Source organism: Castor canadensis, chromosome 12, assembly GCF_047511655.1.
Source record: "Castor canadensis chromosome 12, mCasCan1.hap1v2, whole genome shotgun sequence".
Lineage (NCBI taxonomy): Eukaryota > Metazoa > Chordata > Mammalia > Rodentia > Castoridae > Castor > Castor canadensis.
Window position 1 is genome coordinate 39,085,486 of NC_133397.1, and position 16,515 is coordinate 39,102,000.

General features: G+C 34.7%; 1 protein-coding gene across 2 annotated transcripts in view; it reads right to left on the reverse strand.

Moving 5' to 3' along the window:
- The window catches only part of Srbd1 (S1 RNA binding domain 1), a 227,160-nt gene that overhangs the window by 24,259 nt on the left and 186,386 nt on the right, over positions 1–16,515 (reverse strand). For both annotated transcript variants that reach the window (XM_074049618.1, XM_020168980.2), the window contains exons 17-18: positions 5,109–5,215; positions 3,647–3,823 (exon numbers count right to left, since the gene is read on the reverse strand). In XM_074049618.1, the coding sequence (XP_073905719.1) occupies positions 3,647–3,823; positions 5,109–5,215 (284 nt within the window). The remainder of the gene's footprint in view (positions 1–3,646; positions 3,824–5,108; positions 5,216–16,515) is intronic.

The following is a 16,515-nucleotide window of genomic DNA, read 5'->3' on the forward strand; positions in this document are numbered from 1 at the left end:
TAACAATAAAAACAGCATGGTACTGGCACAAAAACAGACATGAAGACCAGTGGAACAGAATAGAGGACCCACATATGAAGCCACACAACTATAAGCAACTTATCTTTGACAAAGGAGCTAAAAATATACGATGGAGAAATAGCAGCCTCTTCAACAAAAACTGCTGGGAAAACTGGTTAGCAGTCTGCAAAAAACTGAAACTAGATCCATGTATATCACCCTACACCAAGATTAACTCAAAATGGATCAAGGATCTTAATATCAGACCCCAAACTCTTAAGTTGATACAAGAAAGAGTAGGAAATACTCTGGAATTAATAGGTATAGGCAAGAACTTTCTCAATGAAACCCCAGCAGCACAGCAACTAAGAGATAGCATAGATAAATGGGACCTCATAAAACTAAAAAGCTTCTGTTCATCAAAAGAAATAGTCTCTAAACTGAAGAGAACACCCACAGAATGGGAGAAAATATTTGCCAACTATACATCAGACAAAGGACTGATAACCAGAATATACAGGTAACTTAAAAAAACTAAATTCTCCCAAAACTAATGAACCAATAAAGAAATGGGCAAGTGAACTAAATAGAACTTTCTCAAAAGAAGAAATTCAAATGGCCAGAAAACACATGAAAAAATGCTCACCATCTCTAGCAATAAAGGAAATGCAAATTAAAACCACACTAAGATTCCACCTCACCCCTGTTAGAATAGCCATCATCAGCAACACCACCAACAACAGGTGTTGGCGAGGATGCGGGGAAAAAGGAACCCTCTTACACTGTTGGTGGGAATGTAGACTAGTACAACCACTCTGGAAAAAAATTTGGAGGCTACTTAAAAAGCTGGACATCGATCTACCATTTGATCCAGCAATACCACTCTTGGGGATATACCCAAAAGACTGTTACTCCAGAGGCACCTGCACATCCATGTTTATTGCGGCACTATTCACAATAGCCAAGTTATGGAAACAGCCAAGATGCCCCAGCACTGACAAATGGATTAAGAAATGTGGTATCTATACACAATGGAATTTTATGCAGCCATGAAGAAGAACGAAATGTTATCATTTGCTGGTAAATGGATGGAATTGGAGAACATCATTCTGCGTGAGGTTAGCCTGGCCCAAAAGACCAAAAATCGTATGTTCTCCCTCATATGTGGACATTAGATCAAGGGCAAACACAACAAGGGGATTGGACTATGAGCACATGATAAAAGCGAGAGCACACAAGGAAGGGGTGAGGATAGGTAAGACACCTAAAAAACTAGCTAGCATTTGTTGCCCTTAACGCAGAGAAACTAAAGCAGATACCTTAAAGCAACTGAGGCCAATAGGAAAAGGGGAACAAGTACTAGAGAAAAGGTTAGATCAAAAAGAATTAACCTAGAAGGTAACACCCACGCACAGGAAATCAATGTGAGTCAATGCCCTGTATAGCTATTCTTATCTCAACCAGCAAAACCCCTTGTTCCTTCCTATTATTGCTTATACTCTCTCTACAACAAAATTAGAAATAAGGGCAAAATAGTTTCTGCTGGGTATTGAGGAGGGGGAGAGGGAGGGGGCGGAGTGGGTGGTAAGGGAGGGGGTGGGGGCAGGGGGGAGAAATGAACCAAGCCTTGTATGCACATATGAATAATAAAAGAAAAATGAAAAAAAAAAAAAAAAGAAGACTATGTCCAATCTTGAGATCACCAAAGGAGAGAAAAGGAAAGGGAGAATCAGAAAGCATGAAGGAAAAAAAATACATAAAATAGGAGACTAAATCCAAACATATCAATGAATACAATAAATATAAATGTAGTAATATCAAGTTGAAAAAAATCGTAAAATCCAGCTACACAAGTCATATGAAAAATTAAATGCCACACAGTATGAAAATAAAAAATACCAAGCATATTCTGAAGTCAAATATAGCAACAATGCTAGCAATCAAATATATTTCAAAGCAAAAATATTAAGCAAGGTAGCAATATCATATTCTTAAAAACCATATGAGCTGTCAAGAAGATAACAGCAATCATAAATCTTTAAGTACTGATTATTAGTTCAAAAAATGTAAGAATTTAAAATAACCCAAATGTCCATCAATAAGGCAATGATTACATTAAATTATGGCTCATTCATGCAATCAAATATCACACAGACCTTATAAATAATAAAAGAAAAATAAGAACAGAAATCCATATGTCATAATTTGGAAAGAGACTGAACATAAAAGAGTGAAGCAAAGTTTCAAATAGTTATTGAAGCACTGTGTCTTCTGCATGTATTTAAAAAATAAATGTACTCAAAAGTGATATAAAAACACATTTACTTTCTGGAAGCAATATATAAGAGACTACTTTGAAGTCAGAAATAGAGGTACCTTTTATTTCTTCTTTTAAAATACTGTTTGAATTTCCTAATCAAGTGTTCAGAAACATATAAACTAATAAATATAGGATCATTTTATCTTTGATTTTTTTTATTGCTGTCTTCAGGGTTTTGTGATCTACTTAGAAAGAACTCCCACAGTCCACTGTTCTGCAAGATATATCCATGTTTTCTTCTGGTACTTTTATGGTATTATTTTCTACATTTATGTCTATGATCTACCTGGAATTTATTGGGTCTAAGGAGTGAGTTAGGACTACAGCATCCTACGCAAGTATCAAACTTCTGAGAGTTGTCATAACACCACTTATTGGATAATTGATCAATTTTCTCCCAGCATTTGAAATGTCAACTATGTTTTGGTAGATTTCAGACTATTCTGTTCTATTTAGTTCTACATCAAAACCAAGCTGTTTAATTACTATGTTTATTAGTAAGCTATATAATGTATTCTATTATCTTGTGGGGCTGGTTTTCTTTTAACTTAGTCTTTTTTAGAATAAAGATAATTCTTCCATATAACCTTTACTGTGATTTTGTCAAAAGAAAAATATATATCAATAAACCAGGTAATTCTAAAGTAGCATATACATAAAACCTGTTCTTTCACAATTATAAAATGCTAAGTTTACCCAATTTGTTTGCTTTGTGCTACCAGGACTAGGAAGTAAGAATTTAACTCAATCCATACAACAGACAATGAATGCTAAGGGAAGAGCCCTATCAGTATAGTCATTGTGATATCACGTTTACCACCTCATCTCATACCTTTTCCTCCTATTTGCTATGCTCCAATTATTCTGGCCTTCATCTTGTTTCTTGAATACACCAAAGTTTGTCCTATCTCAGGACTTTGCATACTTAGTGTCTGTTTTCCCCCTAATCCCTGTGCAGCTGCCCCATTTGTTTCATTCAAAACTCTGCTCAAATAACTTTTAAATAAATCATTCATCTAATACAGTTACACTGCTCCCCAAGACAGTATTCCCCATTCTAATTTTTATAGCACATATTTCCCATTTGTAACATTTATTTTACTAGTTTATTATCTTCCTCAAGCATTAAAATATAACTCCATTAGAATAGGGAGTTTGCTGACTTGTTGACTGCCTTATTCCCAGTGATTAAAAGAACTGACATTCAACACATTTGAATGAAGACATGAGCAATGGGCAACTAGAATTTATACCAGTCAGTGGGCTGGGTAACAATAATGAAAGGAGGCTGGCAATACTAGCAGAAGGGTACAGTTTTATATTCACCTGCAAAATGTTCGAATATAATCCTGGTTGACTCTGATGAAGCCAGCACACTGTTGGAAGGATTTTGGACCCAACCCTTTCACCTTCTTCAGCTGTTCTCTGTTGATAAAGGGCCCGTTTTTCTCTCGCCATTCAATAATATTTTTGGCTCTGTTGGCATTGAGTCCTGCAATATGCCTAATAAATAAATAAAGAAAAGAAATAAAATAAGGAGGAAAAAGAAAGATCTCATCTAAGAAGATAATGATATAAAACATCTAGATTATAAAATCAATAGCAAATACATATTGTCATGTCTATATAATGATATAAAACATATAGATTATAAAATCAATAGCAAATACATATTGTCATATGTCTAAATTAAGTTAATACAAAAGGGAGTTAAACCAAAAAGACAAAGAAGAAAGAAGGACAACAGAATGCAAAATAATGACAAAACTGGTTGCTGTCAAAGATGCTGGTAAACTGGTCAACAATGATGTAAGGAAAAAAAAAACTGTTCCTCACACAGTATTTCTATACTAGTTACATGCCTTGTATTTCTTAGACAAGAGACAATTCTACCCATTTCTGTTTAGCTTACAAAAAGACTTAGCAGCAGAAGTTATAATAGCTACACTTGTGTTAGACCAACTTTTTTCTTTTTTAGTGCCTGATCTCATTAATCTAAAGAGCTGAACTATAGGAAGGTACCTCTCTATGAATGTTGAGGTTAGAATAAAACTATGAAAACAATATCATTAGGTAGCTCGCTTGGTAATTAAAATATTTAGAAAAATCTTAATTCTATTATGGAGTTCTAAATGTGGACTTATGAAATATCTGTAGTTATAGTAGAAAACCAGTACCTTAAAATGTAAAGGATATTTTCTACTACACCAGTTTTAGTGAAAAACATCCAGATAAGGGAATTTCATGCTGCATCAGCAGTCTTGTGTAAGAAATGCAAAACTATGCACAACAATGAAAAAAAGCAGCTCTTCTATAAGCACAGGGAGGGAAAAGTAAAATTTTGATAGTTGACTTGCAGAATCGGGGTGAAAAATATGGTAACCATACCTTGAAATTTCAGAATTTATCATCTTTTGGTTACTTTCAGATTTCACAGATGTATGCAAGACACTGGACTGGCAAAAAATACCTACTCTTATGTGGTGGGAAACGGTTCTTTCCATGTTAACCTTATTTAAATTCCATAAGTGACACTAATGCACTCAATGGTTACCATATGCTTTTCACTTTAGACTTGCAATATTAAAAATGATAATGTGAATTGTTACAATTCTTTCCTTAAATGATGTCTTCCTCTCAGACTGATTATCTAAAGTGATGTATAAACCCATAGATTTTTCTACACTTGACAACTTTACACATGTGTCCCCTTGTTATGGTGAAATTTAGACTGAATAACCAGTTAGTCAAGATTCCGTGATCTTCAGCCATAGACTTCTTGTCTCACCTTAACAAAACTTCTGAACAGATGTTAATATCTACTCCCACAAAGCTGACACATTCTTCTACAACACTGTCCAGTGTTGCCTTGAGTAAAGTCTGGGATACATCATGCTGAAAAGACAAAGATCAAGTACCAATCGAAAGTGAAGCACATGCAGTTTTTGTACCATTCTATTATTCTGCAGATACTTACTGGTAGTTGGCTGACACACACCATGAGAAACTTCTTCATTCCTCTTAAACACACTGTTAACAGATGTAACTGAGCTGAACTTAAGGAATCTGTGTTCCCTTACATCCTAAGCTACCCATACACCTGACTTGAATATAACAACCAGTATTTTTCCCTTGTCTGATATTCTGCTTATAGTAGTAACTCTCAAACTTTAGCTTGCATCAAAAGCATGCAGGTATAATTAAAACGTAAGCTAATGGGCCCCACATCTAGATTTTTGATTCAGTAGGTCTAGGGTGAAGCCTGAAAATCTGCATTTTAACAAGTTCCCAGATATATTGTGGCTGCTGTCTCTTAGATTTTTTTTTTAATTCCAGTGATGGGGATCGAACCCAGGGCCTGTGCATGGTAGGCAAGCACTCTACCACTTGAGCTATGTCCTCAACCCTTTTGCTTGTATTTTGTTTTTGAGATATAGTCTTGCTAACTTTGCCCAGACTGACCTCAACCTTAAGATCTTTTTATCTCCACTTCCTAAATAGCTGGGATTATAGCTGTGTACCACCATGCCCAGCTTCCTTAGTTGTTCTTAAGAAAATACTGTTATAATAAGAAGCAGTACAATAATACTCAGTGAGTTGCACAGTAAATCAAACTCATATTTTATTGAACTGAAGACAGCATTGCTTATATGAAGCACCATTATTTTATATGATGTTAAGGAAAATATGCTGTCAATTCAACCATGACTAAATGCTTTTTATTATAGAATTTTTGTTAATTTTTAAACACTGAAAGAGGTCTTGTAGACTTATTTAGAATTTATGAAATTACATAGTAATCTAAGTTGGTTAACGTATTCCTAAAATTTCTTCACATTCAGAAATCACTCTTTTGAATCACTCTTATACTCAGAGTTGTAGGTGTCAGTATTTTCCAGATAGTATTGTCTTTTATGCTGTCAAGTCCCTTGGAATATAGCATTTCCTTACAGACCCATCCTCTATTGTCTCTGGGATTTTCTTTCAAGTTTCAGATGGTGACTCTTGCAATCTTTAATGAGAGTAATCTTAACAGAACTTATCAAAGGAAAAGTTTTTGGACCTCTACAAAACGACAACTCCTTCCTTAATGATTTGTTAACTGAAACAGTGAAGGGTTTGCAGTTCAATCATGTCTCTGAGATTAACAAGTTCATACAGAAACTACACCATGATTTACAACAGGCCAACTGCAAGATACCATTAATTGTAAGATGCATCTTGATTTCGATATGTTAAAATGTGAGAAAATATGCATCTTACAAATGATGAAATGCACTATTTGGAAATAAATATTTGTTGGCTAACTGAAGATAGGTTACTACAATGAATATACTTGGTATTCATAATTCAAAAATTAATGGTCCTCTAGCTGTTTCTAGTTATGGAGTAGGTCAGTGTACTTGTTAAATGTCTCAAGGAAGTAAGAAATAACAATTTGGTGCCCCCAGGCATTGTGATTATTTTATTACCATTAAGAACGGAGTTTTTTGAAACTCTGGAAGACTGAAGGTATGGGAATGCTTCTGTATTTTAGAGTTAACTTAGCAACTATCTAGTCCACAAGTTAAAAATTTTAGATATAATTTAAAAAATCTAATAAGCAAATACAATCATGAAAAAGGCTACAAAGTACAATCTAAGACCTCATGAGAATCTGATTACAGCTACCAGTTTTAAGAAGTTACATAGCTTTCTCTTTGTCTAAGCAGAAACATAAAAAGGGGGCCTTTAATAGGATGATAATACAAAGACAAGTATGATGACAGCAACAAAGAAAATATATATGAGGGAAAAGATAAAACTATAAACAAATTAGAAAAAGGAAGACTAATAGTTGGGAGCCATTAGAATGAGGGCAAGCAACTCCTCTTTAATTTAAAGCATACTGAATGGTTGGGATAGCTAATTAAGTAAGCTATGGTCCCTGTTGAAGACAATCTTGGTTGCCACTCCTACCTCCAGTCTCCAGCCCCCTTCCCTTTTCCTCCTTTCAAACAGAAGCCGTATTGGGCTTCATGGATCCACCCCCACTTTCATAAGGCTATAATGGGGAAGATGGCCTCATCAACAGCAGATGATATTTACTGGTTCAAACACAGCTGAACCAATCAGTGGGTCATAAACTCATTTCAGTAACTTGCCACTAGCATAAAAAAACAAAAAAGATATACAGAAGAACTCACAAAGTATGTTGCACATGTCACCCTAATGTGGTATAAATAGTATAATAAATAATATGGTCAATGACATTATCATGTGAAAGGAAAACATGAATTGGCCAGGAATAGGTATTTGGTTAAAGGATATCTCATTTGAACTTCAGATACACTGGACAGGTTAAAGTAAGTTCACAGAGTTATGAGGCAGGTATGTGAGAAATGTATTGGCAAAGTATTGATTCTTTCAAACAAGTTTAGTTATAAACTTGCACTGCATTTTCCAGAAAGGATGTTATATTTTTTGAACTCTCAAAGCATAATATTTTGTAATATTTTAGCTGAGTTACTATAAGTTGCCCTTAAAATGAATCATTTTATACTTAGAAGAAAAAAAGAACAATGAAGTAAGATCTATAGAGACAGGTACAACTACCACATTTAGGTTAACAGTGACAAAATTTAGAGAAAATATTGACTCCAATTTAGTAATCTTTGACTTGAGCCATTTTAAACAGGAAAGAATAATTCTAAGACTTTAAAACAAACTTGATTTTTAAAAGTTTTATAAATATGAAGAAGTTAATAAAAAATGACACACACTATACTAGCTATTTCACCAAAATACTTTACAAAAAACTTCCAAGATAACACTGAGTTAAAATTTAATTCCCCTAGCAACTACTTACATAACAAATTTCCATAAGCACCACTATTTACTATAACTATGGATTTTTGCCAAAATTTTCTCAGTTTTTTGCTCAGAAAGTACTAAAGAGTTGACACTGTTTCCTAAAAGCAAAAGTCTTATATATTTGAGGGGGGGGATACTGAAAGAAATTCTATTCTGTGTCCCCAATAATATCTTTGACATTAAAGCAGAGGCATTTATTTTCCAATTGAAAAATATTTTCTAAGCAACTATTATGTACTAGACACTGTGCTAGTTGTGCTAGGTGTTGAAAGTACAGGAACAATCATATGCATTCCATGCCTTCAAGAAGCTGTGCTTAATCTGCTGAAAGCTGAGAAGTGACACATTGCCCTACTAGCAGTCAATGGTATAAGAAGTGAGGGGCCCCAGTACTGGCTGTGCTAATAATCCCCAAAGAATTGATGCCAGGAAATATGGATGGTTCTGTTTTTAAAAAGAAGTTACCCAACTCTGAATTTTTGGGCAAGTTATTTGAATTGTGTAAACAGACTTTTTCAAATTGAGGGACATACTTTTCGGGCCATTATATTTTTACATAAAATTTATGAGATTTTCAAAAAGAATATAAGTAGTTATTTATGCGAGTCAGATTTTTTGAGGTCAGAATCCTCATTTTTATTATTACTTTACCACAAACTTTTGAAGAATTGCTCATCAAACTTCTCCATTTTGTTCTGTCCTGAAGCACTAAAATTATCTAACAATTTATTTTTTTTAAAAAAAAAGTCCTTCCAGATGCAACACTGTGAATTACAAGTTCCACAACAGCAAAATTTCACTTTATATATTCCATATTAAAGTTTACTCCCTACTAGGTTTCTAGCACAGTATTCTTACTTTGAATCTTTGTTTTATTTAGCATTATCACTCATGTCCCTTCCTGCCCCTTGCTATTGTCAAAACACAGAATGCAGCTAGAAACTAAAAAATACAAAAGAGATTTATAGGAAAAGTCTCCCCAATTTTAAATAAACAAGTTTACTTCCTCACCTTGCAGCTACTTTTCTTTGAATGACATGTGACAGTTTAAAAGAGTCATCCAGAGGAGTGTGTGAATGACCCATGAAAGATAGAACTGACAGGAGAATGGGAAACATTTGAGAAAACAGAATAGTGTGTGCTTAAGAGGAGCTCCTCCTCTAATTCTTCAAAACCAGTACACAAGAGGTCTTTATGTACTCCCCTGAAAGACAAAGACAGTGTTCAGCACTATAGAAATACTTTAAAAACCTGTGTTCTAGCTCTAACTGATCACAGATAATTATACACAACAGGACAAATAATCTTGAAAAAAAAAACTCAGAAAAGATTTCTTCATAAGCACATTCTTTTAAAAATACATACTTTATACCCTAGTAGAACAATTTTATTTTTTAAATGAATAAACTGTAATGAACAACTTATACTTAGGGGCTCTGGGACTAAGATGGCAAAGGGCACTAGTCTTTCAGCACTAGAGGGATTTTTCCAGATCTGGAAACTTAGGTTGAAACAGCACCAGTGGTCAGGAGAGGGAAAAAACAACATAGGAAAAGGTTCTCTTTTGCAAATCTTCCTCCTCTGATAAAGCATACAGAAAGTATGCTGAAGACTCCTTAGTTGCTACATCAGCATTTAAGCTTTCAGTCTGCAAGAACTTATACTTTTTAATGTGAATAGTAAAGTGAAAGTACATCAAATATTCAAGACAATTTGACAGAAAGATCTTTGGGACAAAAATTTCTTATTTGTTTTGTACAAGACAAATGGGCTAATTTAAAAATACTAATAGTCAAGGACTCGAATAGCCTCCCCCCAAGGCACTGACCTTTTAGGGTATGAAATGGGTGTCCACAGATATTCAGTGAGGTTCAGCATACTCTAGATGGCTGGAATGCTTATGTTTCTAGGGCTCTGTGTGCCCTCTGGAATCTCCAGCAGCTTTTCTCTGCCTAGCTTTATGGTGTCTAAGCCTACATACACATACCTTCATACCTAGCAACTAATTTTAGATAGCAGACAACAGGCAATGTAGGACTATGATCTGAGACAGAGAAATACATAGGATGAACCACACAACTGCCCAGCTTTCTGTCTGAGGACAGTTTCTAGATTGTACATAAGCAGAGCATGGCAGTCTTACTGGGTGTAGACTGAGGTCAGTGCTGCTAAAACAACTGGAATTTTAAGAACTCATCAGAAAGAATTGAACTTTGAAGAGCAGAATCCCAGAAAGTCATATAAGAGATTCCTTAAGTATTTAGTGAAGATGCACACATTCCCAGGACACTAGGATAGGACTCTACAGGACAGAGACAAAACAGCTACCTGAAGTTTTGGGTTATGTAGAGATTCCTGAGACTACATAGAGCTTTGAAATGTAAGATGTCCTACAAGCAAAATGGAAACCACCTTGGGTACCCCAGAAACTTTGTTTATAATCCAGAAAGAGTACAGTGGATTATTCTAATACAGGGTGAGTGCTACCTTACACTCCTCCTAACTAAAAAACAATCCTTACTCAGATGAGCTCACTGGTAATTTTACTAAACATTTAAGAAAGAAATTATACCAGTTCTCTATAATCTCTTTCAGAAGACAAAATTAACTGATTCTGCAAAACCAAATAAAGACAACTCAAGAAAACTACAAACCAGTAACTCTTGTGAAAAGAGATGCAAAAATCCTCAACAAATATGAGCAAATAAGATCTAACATAGTATAAAAAGAATTATACACCACAACCAACTGTGCTTTATCACTGGTATGCAAGTCTAGTTTGACAATCAAACATTGATTGGTAGATTCTATCACATCAACAGGCTAAAGAAGAAAAACCACATAATCCTATCAGTAGATGCAGAAAAATATTTGATAAAAACATAACCTCCATTCATGGCAAGGATCTCCTAGTAATCTAGGTATAAAGGGGAATATCTTCAACTTTATTAAAAATATCTACAAAAAACCCAAACAGACCTTTAGCTAACATCATATTTAACGGTAAGTATCTAGACAATTTCTCAGTAAGATCATGAACAAAGCAAGTATGTCCCTTCTCACCACTCTTTTTAAACATCATACTGAAAGACCTTTTCAATGTCATACCACAAGACTTAGCTAATGCAGTAAGACAAGAAAAGAAGATAAAAGGTATAATGATTGGGAAGGAAGAAATAAAACTGTCTTTGTTCACTACTGGTATTATTATCTATGCAAAAAATTCAAAAGTATCAACCAAAATAACTCTCCTAGCACTAATAAGTGGTTATAGCAAGGAGGCAGAATAAAGGTCAACATACAAAAGTCAATCACTTTCTTATATATCATCAATGAATGAATGACATATGTGCCAACATATTGCCACCCCAGAAATAAAGTATAAATCTAATTATATATATAGAGTTCATATATATGTGTATATATATTCCATATGACTATATATATTCTCTCTCTATATTCTCTCTCTCTATATATAAATATATAGATACATATTTATATATAATTTGCTACACGATGAAACTACAAACTCTGGTGAAATAAATCAAAGAATTAAATAAGTAGAGAGTCCATGTTCATGGATAAAACAATTCAATATTATCAAGATGTTAGTTCTTCCTATCCCCTATTAAAATATATATTTTCTTGGTTGTACTGGCCTTGACCAAGAGCTCTACCACTTGGAGCCATACCTCCAGCGGTTCTTCCCTTTTTGACCTATAGATTCAAAACAATTCTAGTCAAACAGTAGCATCAATTGTAATAAACATAGCACTCTGGTGCTAGATATTGATAGTGTAGGAGGCTATGTCTATGGGAGCTCTCTATACAGTCTATTCAAGTTTGTTGTGAACCTAAAACTGTTCTAAAACCTGGTCTGATGGTAAATTACCTGATTGTCAGAGAAAAATTCAATATTTTTAAGACAACAAAATTAGCATTTTCAGCAACATAGGATGCATAATACAGTAAGAAATAGTTTAGTATACAAAGAACCGAGCCAGTATGACCTATAACAGAGTAATGGGAAATAGATCAGTCATTAAACAGAAAGCAATCTAGAGTGACCCAGATGTTGGAAACAGCAGACAAGAATGTTAAGTAGTTGTAGGACTACTAAGAGAAAAACATGATTACAAATGAATGAATAGATGGAAAATAGAGGAAGAGAAATGGAAGCAATAATAACCAGAGAATAGAGAAATAGTGTCTGAAATTGAAAAAAAAAATGACAGGCTTAATAGATTGGGAAAAAAAAACAAGTTGGTGAATGAGAGTTCACAGAAATCATACTATCTGAAGATGAAGATATAAGGAGTGGGGAGACAACGAGCTTCAGTGATCTGTGGGACAGAAAAAAAACCATGTAAATAGGAGAAGAAATATTTGAAGTAAATATTTGAGGAAATAACATCAAAAACACACCCAATTCTTTTGAAAAACATTGTATGGATGCAAGAAACTCAGTGAACACCAAGAGAGATAAAAACAAGAAAACCACATCTAGGACTATTATAGTTCAACTGTTGGAAAACACAGGTAAAGAGAAAACTGTGAAAGCAGTCAGAAAGAAAGGACACATTGTAAATGGAGAAACAATGTAAGGAAGGGCAAGTTCTTAATGGGAAACAATAGCAGCTAGGAGACAATGAAATGGCATCTTTAAAGTGCCAAATCAAAATACACAAACACCCTGCCAACTGCAAATTCTATACCTTTCAAAGATGAAGGAAAAATGAAGGCATTTTCAGATAGATGAGAACATACTGCCAGCAGACATGCGCTACAAAAAATATTAAAAGGAATTTTTCAGACTAAAGAAAATTGACAACAGATGGAAAATATGTGGACAAACATAAAATTGTGCATGTATTCTAATTTTACTTAAAAGATATGTAAGTATTTAAAGCAAAAATTATAACATGGTATTTTGGGAAATACATATAACAAATGCACATATACAGTTTGTGTTATATATACATACATACATACACACACACACATATATAGTTTCATGTACATGTGTACAAGCAATAGTGCAAAGAAGGAGGGTGGTGAGGTGGTATAATATTAACCACTGTAGACAATGAAAAAATAAGTATATTATAATCCTTAGAATAACCACTAAGAAAAAAATATGAAGTAGTATAGCTGAAAATCCAATAAAATTAAAATAAGAAACAAAAATGATTGGATTTCTACCTAAAATAAGTCAGAAAAGAAAAAGAGGACCAAAAGGTGGATGGGAAAAACAAATCAAATAATAATAGAATCATAGAGTTTAATTCAACTATATGGACAATTACATGTTAAGTGAAATAAGTGCTTCAATTAAAAAACAAACGTCTTTCATCACTTAAAATCCTTGCATTTTTAATACATAGATTATACCTAAAAATAACTGTAAATAAACAGCAATCCAACCTAAGTTTCTAAACTGAGCTCAGATAAATCAGTTTAGAAGTTAACATAGATGTCCTTAGTTACATCTGTCAGATTTTACTACACTGGAACGGGTGGTGGCTGGGGTACAAAATACAGAACACTTCTGAGTTTTGTCCATTGGAATGTGATAGTAGATGTCCTCTCCAGATGTCTCAACTTCTAACTCTAAAAGGTAATTCTTTTCTATATAAAGTAATTTTGAAATTCTGAATCATTCTCAGCACAGCTTCAGTAGACCACATGAGAACTCAGTTAAAAAAATGAACATGCAGTGATTAAAATTTAAGCAAATATATAACTTCTTTATAAACCGTAAAAATGAGTTTTTTCATGTATTATCATAACAGTTTAGCGTTTAAATTTTAATCTATTCTGGCTTTCACTCTGGCTTCCAGCAGGTGCTCTTATGTCCCCTAGTGGATACAGGTTGACATGGTGGAAGAAAGATAGGGGTAATACTAGCCAAGTAAAGATTCATAAATCTTAAATGCCTGCCTTGCTCACATACGTTTTCAAACCAATGCCTGACACTATTTCATTCACCATAAACTAGGAAATTATTAACACATCTGAACTGGACCACACCTATCTGCTCCATGTGTGGTCACCCAGCTAAAACACAATCCTTGCTCATGTCATAGGCATGAACAAATGCACACCAATTAGTGACACTTTTTGACCTGACATAATACAAAGGAGTCGAGATTTCCACTGTAAATCTTTATTTTTAGAGATTTATGGCTTAGTCATAAAAAAGACTTCAGAAAAAATTAGGGTACAAAGATTTCGCCACAACAGAGAATTTTTCCTTCTAATGAACTAAAAGTAAAACAGTGTGTAGAAAACTTGATCTGAAACTATGAGTGTGTGTATGGGGAGAGGGTCAGGGAAGTGCCCTCCTCATGCACAGACATTTTGACAGCCTAATGTGTAAACTGTTTTGTTTGAGGGAGCAGAGGTTGGGGGGGAGGTGATAATTAATACAAAGTTAAAACAAAATCTTTCTAGAAAGTAGAAATAAGGCTCCCTGACATTTCCAGTTCTAAAATTACACTTAATTTCCCAAAATATATATACACATACATGTACGCAGCCAGATGTGCAGCTGGATATGAATTGGCTTCCAGCTCCTTACTATTAAAGATAGTTCATTTTTCCCAGTTACACCTGAGGCTGACACTCCAGCACAGAGTCATAGCATTAATATGGAAAGGCAAGGCTCCCTGTTATTTGTGTGCCTCTTTTCTCCACATGATCATGGTGACAGAGAGCCCAGGTGCTTCATACTACGAAAGATACTCCATTCTTAGCTTTCTTCACTGGTAGGAGCAAAGTCTGGGTTCTGACTCTGCCCTCCATAATCTCCTTATTCTTTGTTTTATTTTCATACATGCATTGTCATTGATACACACACACAAGAGTTTGTGTGTGTGTGTGTGTGTGTGTGCACGTGCAGAAGTAAACAGATGTGTTTTGCTTGTTGCAGTATCTTGGCACACAGCAGGTGTTGAATCCTACTGCCATTGTAATTTGCACTTTCTCAGTACTAGATTAGTTGAGGATCTCTTTGTAGTTTTCTAGTTACTTAGACTATTGTTTGTATTCCCACTTTCTAATAAATAACATGCTTCCTAGTATAAGGTAGGTACTTGATAAACTGGAAAAAAAGGAAGGGACAACCACAGTAAATTTCTAGCAGTTCATCCTTTGGGTTCTTCTTGCTGAAGTTAGGGGTTCCATTTAAGAAGAAAGGTTATTCTGACCATGGAAAGCAGTATGGAGGTTCCTCATAAAACTAACAACAAAGCGACAATCTGATGCAGCAATACCATTGCTGGGCATGTAGCTGAAGGAATGTAGCCAGGATACAATAAAGGCACACCCACATTTATTGCAGCACTATTCATAATAGCCAAGAAACAGCCCAGATACCCTACAACTGATGATGAGTAATATGATGATGATTTAAAAGTATGATATATTACAGTGGAATATTATTCAGCCATAAGGAAGAATGAAATTATGTCGTTTGCAGATAAATGGATGGAAATGGAGAACACCATGTTAAATAAAGTAAGCCAGGTTCAGAAACACAAGGGTTACATGTTTTCTCTCATATGGAAGATAGATTCAAAAGATTAACTTATACACAAATATAAGCATAATCATATATACATATAGAAACGAACATGTTTCCAATAGTGGAACTTTTTGAGGAGACTGGGGGAAGAGGGAGAGGAAAAGACTTGAGTGAATAATATTGAAATTCATTGCATCTGTGTAGGAAGAAGGCACATCAAAACACACTGAAAGTTATCGGAGCCAGCAGTGGAACCTTGCCTGTGTGAGTTGGTATCTGGCCTTGTGAGAAAGCAGAACTGAACTGGAGCTTTCTCACAAGGCCAGATACCAACTCACATAGGCAAGGTTCCACTGCTGGCTCCGACAAAAGCCATCGAACAATACAAGGTAGGAGGAAAGGGAAAGGAAGAGTCATAGAGGGGGTTAGACTAATTAAAGTACAATAGATTCACAGGTAAAATACCAAGGCAAAACTTCACTTAACAATGAACATACACTTAAATAATGAAGGACAGGAATGTAAAACAGGTCCTGTTAGGGGAGGATAATGAAGAGGGTTAAGAAGGGTGAATATATATGGCCCATGTATTATATATATGTGAATGGGAATAGACCATTGAAAACTGTCAAAATCGTTTTAAACAGGGGGAGGTGGTGAGGGAGAATGACGATGGGGATGAACCTAACCAAGGTACATTGTAAGCATATATGCAAATATCGCAATGAAATCCCATGTACATCTATTATGCGCTAATAAAAATGTAAAAGTAGGGGGATTTATCCTAAAATAAAAGGAGCTATTAGTGGCATGGAAT